We start from the raw sequence: 15,274 nt of genomic DNA, 5'->3' as shown, positions 1-15,274 counted from the left end.
TGTGCAACAATTCTAGCACTAGACCTCCTCTGTAACTCTAAACTGGTAACCTGTAAAAAATTTAAAGCTTCGCCTATGGAGATTAAGTAACAAAGTTTGGCGCCATTCCATGAGTGTGCGCAATTTTAAAGCATGACATGTTAGGTATCTATTTACTCGGCGTAACATCATCTTACAAAAAAAATTGTGCCAACTTACTGTTTTTTTTTTTTTTTTTATTCATGAAACTTTTTTTTTTTTTTTTTTGCAAAAAAATGAAGGGCGTTTGAAAAATTATTGTGCAAATACCATGCAAGATAAAAAGTTGCAATGACCGCCATTTTATTCCCTAGGGTGTCTGCTAAAAAACATATATAATGTTTGGGGGTTCTGAGTAATTTTCTAGCAAAAGAATGATGATTTTTACATGTAGGAGAGAAGTGCCAGAATAGGCCCGGTATGGAGGTGGGTATTAAAGCCCGGTATTGAAGTGGTTAAATGGATAAAGCATAGGGAAAAAGTACATGTATTGCAGGGATGCATGGCATAAGTTTTATTTATTTTTTCCCCCCTGAAATACATTTTAAAAGGAAATAAACTTAATTGTCCACAAGGCTCTAAAAACTATGAAGAAACAGCTAAGCATTTTTTTTTTGTAAAAAGTTTCCAAATCAAAATATACCAAAAATGTTTACTACAGGCTTATCACTCAAATGTATTGGCATTTCAAATAATGTAACTATCAAAAAATGTAAACATAAAATAATCTTCCCCTCTTAGTGCTTGTTAACACCATCACATTCCGGTAAACTGTTCACACATTTCTATGTTGCAGTGCTGTTTTTTTTTTTTTTAGGGTGGGCTGTGTGGGAGGACCCCCCTCACACACCCGCCATTGCCACCCAGGGCATGGAGAAAGGCGGCAGATTGCCTCTGGGGGAGGCCTGCCTACTCCCAACTCCTGCAGTCCGGCTCCTCTCTCGAGTACACGCACAAAATACACTTACAAAAAAAAAACAAAAAAAAAAAGTGCTGTTTATTTTGAATAGATCCCAAATGCACTTGAGCATGTGTGGTGTGATATACCACATGGTGTGCTGCAGGTTGCAGATCCTACTTTTGTGGTGCATTGGCAGTCCAATGAAATTTGAATGGGATGCATTACCGCATTGCACATTAACACGCAATATATTATACATACATTAAACGCACTGCAACAGACTGGCCTGGAGTTTACAGATCAGCAACTAAATGAATGTGAGTGAAAGATTGAAAACCCGATTTGGTATATATTCTGTACTAATCCATACCCCCTGTGTATTTGAAGAGGAAAAAAAAAAATCTCTACAATGATGCATTTGTAAAAAAACAAACAAACGAAAGTCTATTCTTGAGAGTAAAGATTTGCAGATATTCTCCTCCGAAGGCAAACTTCTGACACTTTCCAGGTATCTCTGATCAAGAATACATTATGAAAAGTCCATTTATTAAAAATACATTTCAACAGTCAGGTTAAGGTTGTTCTAGCATCTGTTCACATGTTCGGCACAGTTCTGCCAGCTTCACCCGAGCATAATCGATTCTGTTAAGAGCCATTGTGCCATCTTTGCGTGCACTGTAACTGGAGCCTTCGTGTGGCTGCCCTGTGGCTACCTGCGCAAGAAAAAAAAAAAAATATGAAAATTGAAGTTGTAACAATTACTGGTCAACATACAGTATGTCATATAATGTGAAAACAATACATTCCTGCTGTACCATGAACTACACCGCTTTCACATACATCCTTTATACAGCATTTAAATAATCATGCTAAACATGTTTGTGCTGCCCAAACCCAGCCACCGGATTAAAGTATTTTCTATCTAATTTTCATTATGCAACAGAACACAATTCTGCTTCAGCCCACTGATATATTAGGCTGCATTCACACCTAGGCGACAAAACGCCTGAAGCGTGACGCTCGATACGCTGGAGGGGCGAATTTCCATTGCCGTCTATGAGATGGTTCACATCTAACGCCGAACGCCGTATGCCTGCCGCCTGAAAACAAGTCCCGGACCCTTTTTTTCCCCAGGTGGCATTGGCGTTCGGGCATAGACAGCAATGGAAATAATTTGTGAAAAAAAAAAGTGAAACAAATCGTGGCAAAATACGCCGCATACGCGGCGTTACAATGTGAATGCAGCCTTAGTGTATAGGCAGCTACTGCTTCCTCTTGTTTCTTGCTCTTCCCCCTAAACGTTGTACCTGTGTAAGATAACGGATCTGTCCTGAAAGCTCAGATTCCACCTTCTGCATTGAAGCCGTGAACTGAGTGGCCTGTCTGTCTAGAAGACGCTCATTTGGTTTTTCTTTGGAAAGTTCCAAAATTACATTTCCTGCAAGGAAAAAAATATATATTATATATATTATTTAATGCAGCGGTTTAGTCTTAAATAATTCAACCTAATTGACACAAAATCAGAATGAATCTGTCTTGTCTGTGGATATTAGCCACGTCCCCCCCCCCCCCTTCTTTTCAGCAGACACCAGCTCAGTGCATTATTGTGTACTTTTACTAAACAAAATAAGGCTGAGTTGGTGTGTGTTCTGAAGAAAAAAAATAACATAAGACAAGGCATGCTGCATGGCTGGAACCTGACAGATTTTAAATTTGCGTTAAAATAACTTCTGCAGTATTTTAAGTCAAGTACATGCAGTTCACAAAAAATAAAATTTTAAATACTGCAAAAATTTTTTAAAAAAAACACCAACTTGCACTGTATTTAACCACTTCCTTACTGGGCACTTAAACCCCCTTCCTGCCCAGAGGACTTTTTGAGATTCGGCACTGCGTCGCTTTAACTGACAATTGCGCGGTCGTGCGACGTGGCTCCCAAACAAAATTGGCGTCCTTTTTTCCCCCACAAATAGAGCTTTCTTTTGGTGGTATTTGATCACCTATGCGGTTTTTATTTTTTGCGCTATAAACAAAAATAGAGCGACGATTTTGAAAAAAATAAATACATTTTTACTTGTTGCTATAATAAATAGCTCAATTTTTTTTTTAATCCTCAGTCTAGGCGGATACGTATTCTACATATTTTTAGTAAAAAAAAAAAAAAAAAAAATCGCAATAAGCGACTGGTTTGCGCAAAAGTTATAGCGCCTACACAATAAGGGACAGAATTATTATTTTTTATTATTTTTTTTTTATTTAATTTTTTACTAGTAATGGCGGCGATCTGCGATTTTTATTGCGACTGCAACATTATGGCGGACACATCGGACACTTTTGACACATTTTTGGCACCATTCACATTTATACTGCAATCAGTGCTATAAATATGCACTAATTACCCACTTAAGCCCCGGACCAATATGCTGGCACCCAAGGTGTTTTTACAGTTCGGGACTGCGTCGCTTTAACAGACAATTGCGCGGTCGTGCGACGTGGCTCCCAAACAAAATTGGCGTCCTTTTTTCCCCCACAAATAGAGCTTTCTTTTGGTGGTATTTGATCACATCTGCGGTTTTTATTTTTTGCGCTATAAACAAAAATAGAGCGACAATTTTGAAAAAAATTCAATATTTTTTACTATAATAAATATCCCCCAAAAAAAAAAAAAAAAAAAATCGCAATAATAGTTTATCGGTTGGTTTGCGCAAAATTGATAGCGTTTACAAAATAGGGGATAGTTTTATTGCATTTTTATTTTTATTTTTTTTACTACTAATGGCGGCGATCAGCGATTTTTTTCGTGACTGCGACATTATGGCGAACACTTCGGACAATTTTGACACATTTTTGGGACCATTGTCATTTTCACAGCAAAAAATGCATTTAAATTGCATTCTTTATTGTGAAAATGACAGTTGCAGTTTAGGAGTTAACCACAGGGGGCGCTGTAGGAGTTGGGGTTCACTGTGTGAGTGTTTACAACTGTAGGGGGGTGTGGCTGTAGGTGTGACGTCATCGATCGTGTCTCCCCTATAAAGGGGATGACGCGATCGATACGCCGCCACAGTGAAGCACGGGGAAACCGTGTTTACACACGGCTCTCCCCGTTCTTCAGCTCCGGGGACCGATCGCCGCACTCGAGCGGCGATCGGGTCCGCGGGACCCGCAGCTTCGGACCGGGTCGCGGGAGCACGCCGCGGGCGCGCGCCCGCGACCCACGGCTGGGTACAAGTACAGGACGTATATATATACACGTGCTTGTGCCCAGCCGTGCCATTCTGCCGACGTATATGTGCAGGAGGCGGTCCGGAAGTGGTTACTGTATAAATGTGTAGTGGCAGGGAAGGGGTTAACACTAGGGGGTGAGGAAGGGGTTTTAATGTTATTCCCTATATAGTGTTCTAACTGTGGGGGAAGGGGGGTGACTGGGGGAGGTGACCGATCTGTGTCTCTATGTACAAGAGACACAGATCGGTCTCCTCTCTCCCTGACAGCACCGCTGTCTGAGAGCCGGCAATGAGAAATGATCTCATATGTAAACATATGAGATCATCTCTCATTGGCCGCACAGAACGCCTAGCAAACGGCCACTCCGATTGGCCGTTCACAGTGATCTGTGATTGGCTGTGTCCAAGGGACACGGCCAGCACAGAAGTTCCCCGCTGCGCGCGCGGGGAACGCGGAAAGGGGCGGATGTCAATTGACGGCGCCCCAGAGAAGTAGAACCACCCTGTGGCCGTATATAGTCGTATGGCCGTCGGGAAGTGGTTAACACACATTTTTTCACATGATTTTGCAGTAGACCAGCTGCACTAAGAACTGAAATATTCAGCACGTGTAATATCGCTTGTTCACCTAATGTTTGATTATGGTAAGTGTCAACACCTTTATTTGTTGTTATTTTAAGTTCATAAGTAATTTTTCTTCATTTTTTTAAAAGGGGCAGCTACACAATTTTATTTTACATTTAGGGCACCATCACCAGCCATGTTGTTAGCAGTGACGTCACTCTCTTTCTCTCTCTCTCTCTCTGAACCATACCAGACCACAATCCCTCAGCATAGAGGGGGTGATGGGGACAATAGTCTCTTCTTTACAAGTCAAACATATACAAAAGATTTCCAAGCTAAAAACTTGCCAACCGAATTGACCCGTCTAACAATATGCGTTAAGAACAGGGGTTTAGTCTGCACACATTTGCAAATACAGGCCCCGCCAAGACACACGGTTTTCTGTAGTCCCAACGCCAACTATTGAGGATCTCCACAATGTAAGCACATGCATTTACAATGGATAGATAAGGGACAGGTGAGCCTGGAAGGAATTATTAACAAAGGCCTGGGGAATGCCCAGGAAATAACCCAGCCTACTTACCGACCAGCTCGCAGACAACCAATTAACCTGTCTAACAGTATGTGTTAAAAACAGGGAGCCCATCCCTCCTTAAAAAAGGGCACACTGAACACCCAGCACATAGCACTATGGCAGGTGTCAGTGGAAATCTTTTGTATTTGTTTGACTTGCATTGCCCTTCCAGTGCTCCTTACTACAAAGACAAGTTATAAGTGGGGGCAGTGGGCACTGGTGGTCATTGGGGTGCCATATCAGAATCTGGAAGCCCCCCCTCTAACAAGCCCCCCCCGTATGAATGAGTAAATGGTCCCATTGATAACCCTTAGCTGAACACCGATAAACAGTTACCTGCGTTAAGCAAGACAGCAGCAATCTCCTTCTCAATTTCCTCCAAGACACGGAGCCTCTCATTAGCCAAGCTATACGTGGCCATGAATACAAGAAACCTTCAGCTGAGCCTCTCAATGCACAGGCAGAAATAACCAATCCTGTATTGAATAGAAAAATTTGATTATTTTTATTTTCACCATTCAAATTCTGCTGGACAGTAAATCATGCCACAGTTAGACATTCCTATTGTACTGTATACTAAAAGGGAGTTACTAATTAGGGCCGAAACAACTAATCGATTAATTGACAACTAATCGATTATGAAATGAATCGATTACAATTTTCATAATCGATTAATCGGCCAGTAACAATGGGGTTAAAAAACAAAAAATTAGCCCTTTATAGTACAAAAAAGCAAATCGCTACTGTAAATATTACTTTCACTGTCCCACAGTAAAAAAAATGAACCCCTTACAGTAGCGATTATTTGCTCTTTTTGTACTTATTTTTTTTTTTTAACCCCATTAGGTTTCCAAACATCTCAGGCCGGGGGCACACCTCTGTTTTTTGCAGAAACACGCTACAGTTCATTTACATGTTTTCCTATGGGACACATTCACATCCATGATTTCTCAGCTGCTGCGTATTTGGAAAGGGCAAGGACTTTTTAACGCAAAAAGGTGCCATTTTGTTTTTTTGGTTCAATACACCTCAATGGAGAAGCTGCAGAAAAGCATGTAATGTGTTTTTGCAGCAATTTACAAAACACAATCTGCCCAACAACAAATTGGCCCAAAAAAAAATGCAATTTTATTATTTTTTTTAAGGCCATTATCCAATTAATCGAAACAATAAATCGAAAAAAAAAAAAAAAAAAAAAAAAAGCACACACACACTTTGCATGCATATTAAAAATAAAAAAATGATAACATACAGTTGCAATAAAAAGTATGTGAACCCTTTGGAATGATATGAATTTCTGCACAAATTTGTCATAAAATGTGATCTGATCTTCATCCAAGTCACAACAATAGACAATCACAGTCTGCTTAAAACTAATAACACACAAAGAATTAAATGTTACCATGTTTTTATTGAACACATCATGTAAACATTCACAGTGCAGGTGTAAAAAGTATGTGAACCCCTAGACTAATGACATCTCCAAGAGCCAATTGGAGTGAGGTGTCAGCCAACTGGAGTCCAATCAATGAGATGAGAGGTGTTGGCTACAGCTGCCCTGCCCTGCCCTATAAAAAACACACACCAGTTATGGGTTTGCTTTTCACAAGAAGCATTGCCTGATGTGAATGATGCCTCATGTACGGTAACATTGGCTGCCCCTGCTAATAGCAGGGGCAGCCAATGTTACGTATACCCGTCGTTCCCGCGTCGCGAAATTTAAAATTTACGTAGTTTGCGTAAGTGAATCGTGAATGGCGCTGGATGCCATTCACGTTCACTTTGAAGCAAATGACGTCCTTGCGACGTCATTTACCGCAATGCACGTCGGGAAAGTTTCCCCGACGGAGCATGCGCTCTACGCTCGGCACGCCTAATTTAAATGATTCCCGCCCCCTACGGGATCATGCCTGAGCGCCCACGCAATTTACGGAGATACTGCTCTGTGAATCGCGGGTAGCGCAGAAAATTTGCGGGGGCGCAGGGCAAAAACGGTGCCCTGCGCCTACGTAAAAAAAAGCGCAGTTGTTACTGAATCTACACCTATGTGTGAAGAAAAAATGGCACAGCACACCAACATCAAAACATCATCCCAACTGTGAAGTATAGTGGTGGGGGCATCATGGTTTGGGGCTGCTTTGCTGCGTCAGGGCCTGGGCGGATTGCTGTCAAAGGAAAAATTAATTACCAAGTTTATCAAGACATTTTGCAGGAGAACTTAAGGCCATCTGTCAACCAGCTGCAGCTAAACAGAAGATGTGTGTTGCAACAGGACAATGACCCAAAGCATAGAAGTAAATCAACAACAGAATGGCTTAAACAGAAGAAAATACGCCTTCTGGAGTGGCCCAGTCAGAGTCCTGACCTCAACCCGATTGAGATGCTGTGGCATGACCTCAAGAAAGCAATTCACACCAGACATCCCAAGTATATTTCTGAACTGAAACAGTTCTGTAAAGAGGAATGGTCAAGAATTACTCCTGACCGTTGTGCACGTCTGATCTGCAACTACAGGAAACGTTTGGTTGAAGTTATTGCTGCCAAAGAAGGTTCAACCAGTTATTAAATCCAATGGTTCACATACTTTTTCCATCTGCACTGTGAATGTTTACATGGTGTGTTCATTAAAAACATGGTAACATTTAATTCTTTGTGTGTTATTAGTTTAAGCAGACTGGGGCAAATCCACAAAAAACCTGCCTAACTTAACTTTTAGCAGTTAAGTTACACTGGCGGAAAATTTCTACCTAAGTGCCCGATCTATAAAGCACTTACCTAGAAATTTTCGGCTGTGTAACTTTTCGGCTGTGTAACTTAAGTGCCTCCGTCGCAAGGCGGTCTTCTCATCCAGGGGGCGATGACAATTTATATGAGGCGCGCTCACGCACCGGACGTTCTGCGCATGTGTGTGACGTCATTTTTCCCGACGTGCATCGCGCGAAATTACGTTACGCTGCGCTTGGATTGTGACGGGACAATAAAGTTGCGTCGGGTAAAAAAAAAGTTATGCGGCGAAAAATAAAAATGTGAAATTTAAAAAAAATAGCGGCGATCGAAAAAAAAGGTATGTTTTTACAAGGTGTAAACAGTTTACACCTTGTAAAATCATCCCTAATTTTACGCATGCAAAACGTAACTTACGCAGAAAACACAAAGCTAAAAAGCTTTGTGGATCTGCCCAAGTACTCATTTGCATACGCAAAGCGGCATTTCGACTCGAAATGCCCCCAGCGGCGGATGCGGTACTGCATCTTAAGATCTGACAGTGTAAGTGTCTTACAGATGTCAGATCTTCTGCCTATCTTTGGAAAAATCCTTCTGTGGATCAGTTCCAAAGATAGGCACAGGGATACGCAGGCTGAACAGCAGTTCCGCCTGCGTATCTCTTTTGAGGATTTGGCCCATAGTCTATTGTTGCGACTTAGATGAAGATCAGATCACATTTTATGACCAATTTGTGCAGAAATACATATCATTCCAAAAGGGTTCACATACTTTTTATTGCAACTGTATGTACATTTTTTTATTTTTAACCACACATTAATATATGTAATTTTAAATTCCTTCTGACCTACTGAAGGATATAGTAGGAGAGGATTAGAACCCTGTCAGGTATTTCGTGTTATTAGTCTCTTTGCCAGGTAGATCCACCCTCTGTCTGCCCTGGAAACTACCATCTCCAAGACAGAAATTGATGAAAAAAAAAAAATCCAACATTTTACAGCTCACCATAGAACAGCCCCCCCCCCCCCCCCCCCCCCAAAGAGCTTCCTTTTGGTGACATTTGAACACCACTGCCACTTTTTCTTTTTTGTGCTATAAACAAAACAAAAAAATTGAAAAAAAAAGAGAAAGAAAAAAAAAAAAAATCTTAACTTTCTGCTATAAAACACATCCAATATAATCAAATTTCTTCATACATTTAGGCCAATATGTACAGAAGTCCCAATAAGCTTTGATTGGTTTACGCGAATGTTGTAGCACAGCCGTCATTAAATGGCGGCCTGAATGACGATCCTGTCCGGACTGTCCGTGTACAGTGCCACATCCCACTTTGCAGTCATTGGTTGCTGGGACCATGAACGTCCCTGTAACCAATCACGTTGCATGTTTCAATAGAAGTGAATGGAGGCAGTTGTGAACACCTGCCAAACTTCACAGACAGCATTATTTTTGCCAAACCGCAACGCAAATGCTGCAGTGTGAACACTTCCATCCACTCCCTATTATAGCAATTTTGAGTGGCATTGATAGGTGTTCGGGAAGTGTTAGAAAATCGACCCAACCGCCTATTTTCAACGCCTGTATGAAAGCGCCCGAAAGCTGAAATTAGGTATTTTTGGGGGGGCTACAGCAAAAGCAATATTTACATGTAATGGCATGTGTCCCATTACCTGCAGACTGCCGCTTCTGGTAAAAATACTAAAAAGAGCATCTTACCAGTCAGATGTGGTGGCTGTATTAGTTTTCCTTTAGGCTTTTTCCCCCTCTGTTTTTACCTGGTAATCTGGCCAGTAACACCTCCTATATTAGAGTGCCACCACTTTGGATAAAGGAACACAGGGGGCACCTTTGGACAGCAGCACTGTCAGTCTGGGGGAGGGTTAAAAGTACTAGCAGGTTTAAATACACTAACACAATGAAACACTAATGCCCTGTACAAACGATCAGGCTTTAGCCTGACCAAACTCACATCAGAATGCCATCGGAGGAAAAGAGAATATGTTCTTTATGCAAACTCCAACTGAATTCCTAGGAATATCCGATGGAAAACTCAGCTGGGCATACACACGGTCGGAATTTCCGCTGGAAAAAGTCTGTCTAACTTTTTCCATCGGAAATTTCAATCGTGTGTACGAGGCATAACACATTGAAACTGAACTCCAGCTAATAATTTATCTTCAGTTACAGCAAACAGCTATTTTTCCCCCTTTTGTGATAAAGGTTTTACATAAATAAAAGCTGGTCATTGTAAGCACTGTTGTCAGTGGTAAATGGGTTGTCCCATCCCGGTGAACCAATACATCTAAAAGAGAGCTTGTTCTTTTGAAAAACTAAAATGACTGGCTGGATCACCAGATTATTATTATTATTATTATTATTATAATAATAATACAGGATTTAGACAACGCCAGCAGTTTGTGCAGCGCTTTACAACATGACGGCAGACAGTACAGTTTCAATACAGGAGAAATCAGGGGAGCAGATTCCTCCAGTGATACAAAAAAGGCAATAACTGTGCAGGATCAGCTGATGGAGAAAACAAAAGTACAGTAAAACCTTGGATTCCAAGCATAATTAGTTCCAGAAACATGCTTGTAATCCAAAGCACTCTTATATCAAAGCAAATGTTCCCATAAGAAATCATGAAAACTCAAGATGATTCGTTCCTCAACCATTTATTCATAGGTCCTTCAGTTTATAGTTCATATAAAAAGATTATAGCCATGTGATAGGATGTGTAACCATAGAACGTCCATCCACCAATGGAAGCCTCCACAAGGGGATTAGAAGGAAAATCCAGGAGCTACAGAGTATAAAAGAGAGGAGAGGCGCCTCCAAGTGTAGCAATATGGTTACATTTAATGACGGTACAACATTTAGCAACTCACATGGTTTATGAATAAAAGAAGCACATCCAAGTATGCAGGCATCCAGGGTAAAGCTGTCCACAAGACCGTCCTCCACACTGCAGGCTCTCACCGCTGGCAGTCTGCAATCGTGACCTGCAGTAGAGCGATCTGAAAAAAAGGCTTGAAACGCTTGTGGAGCGCAGTGTGACAGGGATGATGTTGATAACAGTGGAGGAGGTCTGTCTATGTGGACAGCTTTACCCCAGATGCCTGCATACTTGGGGAAAGGGAAGTAACCGCACCGGTTGGATGTGCTTTGGTGACCAACCTCCTCTCAGAGACCAAGGGTGCTGGCAATGCGTATAGCGAAGAAAAATGTTTGGACAGCCGCACTCCAGGAAAAAATTCCTTTAGTTGCCTGTATTAGTAAAATAGGATAAAACACTACAAGCCACAGCAAGAAAATAGGACACCCAGCTGACGCGTTTCACACTAGTACTTAGTCATAGCACTAAGCACTAATGCAAAATGCATCAGCTGGGTGGCCTATTTTGTTGCTGTGGCTTGTAGTGCTTTTTATCCTATTTTACTAATAAAGGCAACTAAAGGAATTTTTTTCCTGGAGTGCGGCTGTCCAAACATTTTTCTTTGTTCTTTGCCTGCATACTTAGATTTGCCTCTTTTAATCAACCATGCAAGTTGCTAAATGTTGTACCTTCATTAAATGTAACCATATCACTACACTTAGAGGCGCTGCTCTTCTCTTTTACACTCAGTTGTGACATGACGCTACTCTTATATCAAGTCAACATTTATTGAAAGATTTTGCTTGTCTTGCAAAAATGCTCTCAAACCAAGGTTTTACTGTACAGTTAGGTGGAGGCAGTATAGGCTTCCCTGAAGAGAAGTTTTTAGGGATCGCCTAAAAATGGACAGAGTAGGAGATAGTCAAACAGATTGGGGTAGGAGATTCCAAAGGATGGGAGAGGCTCGGGAGAAGTCATGGAGGCTAGCACAAGAAGAGATGACAAGGGAAACTAGAGAGCAGGAGGTCTTGGGAGGAACGAAGAGGACCATAAGGTTGGTATTTTGGGACTAGGCTAGTAATGTAGCTGGGGGCAGAGTTGTGGATGGCTTTGTAAGTTGTTAATATTTTGGATTTTATTTATTGGGCAAGGGGAAGCCAGTGGAGGGATTGGCAGAGCGAGGTAGCAGACACTGAACGGTTTGTAAGGTGACTGAGTCTGGCAGCAGCATTCATGGTGGACTAAAGGGGGAATTGCCTATCTAAAGGTAAACTAATGAGGATGGAGTAGTCTGGATGAAAGATGACCAGGGAGTGAATTAGAAGCTTTGTGAGGTCATTGGTTAGGAAGGGACGTATTTTGGAGATGTTGCGGAGGTTGAGGTGGCAAGCTTTGGACAGTGAATGGATGTGGGGCCAAGAGGACGTTCAGAGTCCAGGACTACCCTTAGCACCCTGACATGCAGGGACAGGTTAATGGTTGTGCAATTGATCTTAAAAGGGTTGTAAAGGTTTGCGTTTTATTTTCTAAATAGGTTCCTTTAAGCTAGTTGTTGGTTCACTTACCTTTTCCTTCGATTTCCCTTCTACATGTTTTTTTTTTCTTTGTCTGAATTTCTCACTTCCTGTTCCTCCTCAGTTAGCTGTTCTGGCTGACTAACCCCCAGCCAGAACAGCTCGGATGATGGGGGCAAGCTTACTGAGGAGAAACAGGAAGTGAGCAATTCAGACAAAGAAAAAAAAAACATGTATAAGGTAAATGGAAGGAAAAGGTAAGTGAACCAACAATGCACTAGCTTGAAGGAACCCATTTAGAAAATTAAAAAACAAACCTTTACAACCCCTTTAACAGAGAAAAGTCAGGGGGAAGGGGTACATGGGGGGATATTATGAGCTCAGTTTTGGGTAGATTGAGCTTGAGGAAGTGGTGTGACATCCAGGCTGATATGTCTGTTAGTAAGTTAGCGATGCGGGAGGAGACTGATGTTGTGAGCCAAGGGGTAGAGAGATAGATTTGGGTGTCCTCAGCATAGAGATGGTATTGGAAGCCATGGGAGGCAATCAGCTGACCCAGGGAGGAGGTGTAGATTGAGAATAGGAGAGGTCCAAGAACAGAAGATTGGGTGACCCCAACATAGAAATGAAGTGGAGAGGAGGAAGTAGAATTGTGAGTGACACTGAAGGTGTGGTGGGATAGGTAGGCTGAAGCCCTGTACACACGATCGGTTTGTCTGAAAACGGTCCATCAGTCCGTTTTCATCGGACAAACCCATCGTGTGTGGGCCCCAGCGGTTTGTTTTCCATCGGTAAAAAAAAAAAAAATAATAAAAAATTTTTTTTTTTAAATTTTACTATGGATAAAAAAACGATCGTCTGTGTGGAAGTCCATCGGTCAAAAATCCATGCATGCTCAGAAGTCGACGCATGCTCGGAAGCGTTGAACTTCCATTTTTCTCAGCACGTAGTGTTTTACGTAACTGCGTTTGGATACGGTCTGATTTTTGACTGATGGTGTGTAGGCAAGACTGATGAAAGTCAGCTTCATCGGGTATCCGACGAAAAAATCCATCCGATCAGATTCCATCAGATATCCAATCGTGTGTACAGGGCTTTAGAGTATGACAATAAAAAAAAGAAAGCCTAAAAAAGGAAAAACTAATACAGCCATTGCATCTAAGAATTGGTAAGCTGCAATAGAATAATGGATTGCTTTAAGGTTTAATACCGCTTTAAGCATTGAAAATGAAAGCTAGAAGCCGATTGGTGGCATGAACAGCTGCTCAAGTCTTAGTGAAATTCATAACAGCGGACCGTCACCCCTCTTTGTTACCCTCCCTGACACAAATATGGGATGTGCGCAGATCTACGACAGGTATCTGGGACCTGGCAAGGCCAAGTGGCACATCAGGGCACGTGTCGGGAGTTCTGGCGCATGTATACAGACGCCGCAAATTTTTGGTATCTGGGAGACAGCAGAACCCAACCACGTTTGTGTGCATGCACTGCCACACTCTTCCAGGTCCCAGATAACTGACAGAGAGCAGTGCCATATCTGGGTATATTTTACAATCTTATGGCGCGTGCGCGCACACACACGCAACATCAGTAAACCTGTCTCCTAGGAACGTGTGATGAGGAAATCCCAGCAGGCAGAAGGGGGTACATTAGGGTGACCATGTGTCCTGGATTTTGCAGGTCTGTCCCGGGCACCTTCATTCCAGGACAATACAGTGTCCCGGAATGAAACGGACACAGCCACACATCGGCTCCTAAATGGTAGTTTGGAAATGTGGTCACCCTAGGGTGCATACGCTATAGTCACCTAGGTGGGAACATAGAAAGTGCTGCTGCACTGTACTTTAAAGATAATAATATTAAAATGTGTCTCAGCTCTGTAGTAAAGAAAAGGGAAAGGAACCAACTTAGAAGAAGAGATCATGTCCTGGATGAAGGACTACTTTACAACAAATACATGAACTTGCATGTACAGAGGAAAGCAGAGACAGGGTGAAAAAGAGAGGCAGTGATAAAAAACAGAGAAGTCAGGGGAAAAAAAATTAGGAATACAAAGTGCTTATTCCATTAGCCTATGGGTGCCCCATCTGCTGTGGCCCTCCAGCTGTTGCAGAACTACAAGTCCCAGGAGACATTGCAAGGCTGATAGTTACAAGCATGACTCCCAGAGGCGTGATGGGAATTGTAGTTCAGCAACAGCTGAAGGCCCACAGGTTATGCAACTATGCATTAGCCCAACACAGACAGATCACGTCTGTATTAATACACAGCATACCTTCTCAATAGCAGCCGCTAACACTACACCGGCACTTCCGGCTGACACTTCCGTTTCCTCTTAGATATGAATAACAATAACGTTGTATTTTTGCCTCTCCTGACCCTACCCACCCGAGTGCTTTCTGTGCAACTCGCGGACGAGGTCAAATTTTGTCCGTGGAGGTTAATATAAGCGCAGACGGCGTTCAGCTGAATCCACAGCCTATTTATGGGTGTAGCAACATGGCGGCGCCCGGCCGCTGCAGGTCACGTGATATGGAAGGGCACTGGAAAGAGCAAATCTTACGTCTGCTGACAAGGAGAGACCAGCTGCAGCTCGGCAACTACGGCAAGCTGGTGGAATCATGTAATAGAGAGGAGGGGAGGGGGTTTGATTGTGTTTTATAGAACATCTCTAATATGACCTTATAGCAGGGCTAATGCAATTGCATACAAGTTTTTTGAAGAGGTGCACGTAAAAGCAATATAAACTTTTTCACACTAGCAAAAAATTCAAACAATGACGATGGCACGAACCAACATGCCTAAAGCGGTGCCGCGGTGGTAACGTGCTTTTTTGAAACGTTGGGCTTGGTTCACACTAGCGCGGGCCGTGCGTCT

General features: G+C 42.3%; 1 protein-coding gene across 1 annotated transcript; it reads right to left on the bottom strand.

Annotated features, from left to right (window-relative positions):
- Window positions 1-1,007: 1,007 nt before the first annotated feature.
- MED11 (mediator complex subunit 11) lies at window positions 1,008-14,761 on the bottom strand. The gene is made up of 4 exons (XM_040327403.1): window positions 14,673-14,761; window positions 5,621-5,760; window positions 2,227-2,357; window positions 1,008-1,632 (listed from the first exon to the last, which is right to left on the bottom strand). The coding sequence occupies exons 2-4, from the start codon at window positions 5,703-5,705 to the stop codon at window positions 1,492-1,494; spliced, it is 357 nt and encodes a 118-aa protein (XP_040183337.1). The 5' UTR covers window positions 5,706-5,760; window positions 14,673-14,761; the 3' UTR covers window positions 1,008-1,491.
- Between the last annotated feature and the right edge of the window lie 513 nt (window positions 14,762-15,274).

The sequence above is a fragment of the Rana temporaria genome, chromosome 1 (assembly GCF_905171775.1).
Source record: "Rana temporaria chromosome 1, aRanTem1.1, whole genome shotgun sequence".
In the NCBI taxonomy this organism is placed as follows: Eukaryota; Metazoa; Chordata; class Amphibia; order Anura; family Ranidae; genus Rana; species Rana temporaria.
The sequence above is the reverse complement of the archived record's forward strand: the minus strand, read 5'-3'. Positions and strand labels throughout refer to the sequence as shown.

What these genes read in the sequence shown, in the direction of transcription:
- MED11 (XM_040327403.1), bottom strand. Translation starts at nt 5,705, where the DNA reads ATGGCCACGTATAGCTTGGCTAATGAGAGGCTCCGTGTCTTGGAGGAA. An exon ending in TGCTGTCTTGCTTAACGCAG is followed by an intron (nt 2,358 to 5,620) that starts GTAACTGTTTAT and finishes TTTTCCTTGCAG; the next exon opens with GAAATGTAATTTTGGAACTT. An exon ending in AGATCCGTTATCTTACACAG is followed by an intron (nt 1,633 to 2,226) that starts GTACAACGTTTA and finishes TTTCTTGCGCAG; the next exon opens with GTAGCCACAGGGCAGCCACA.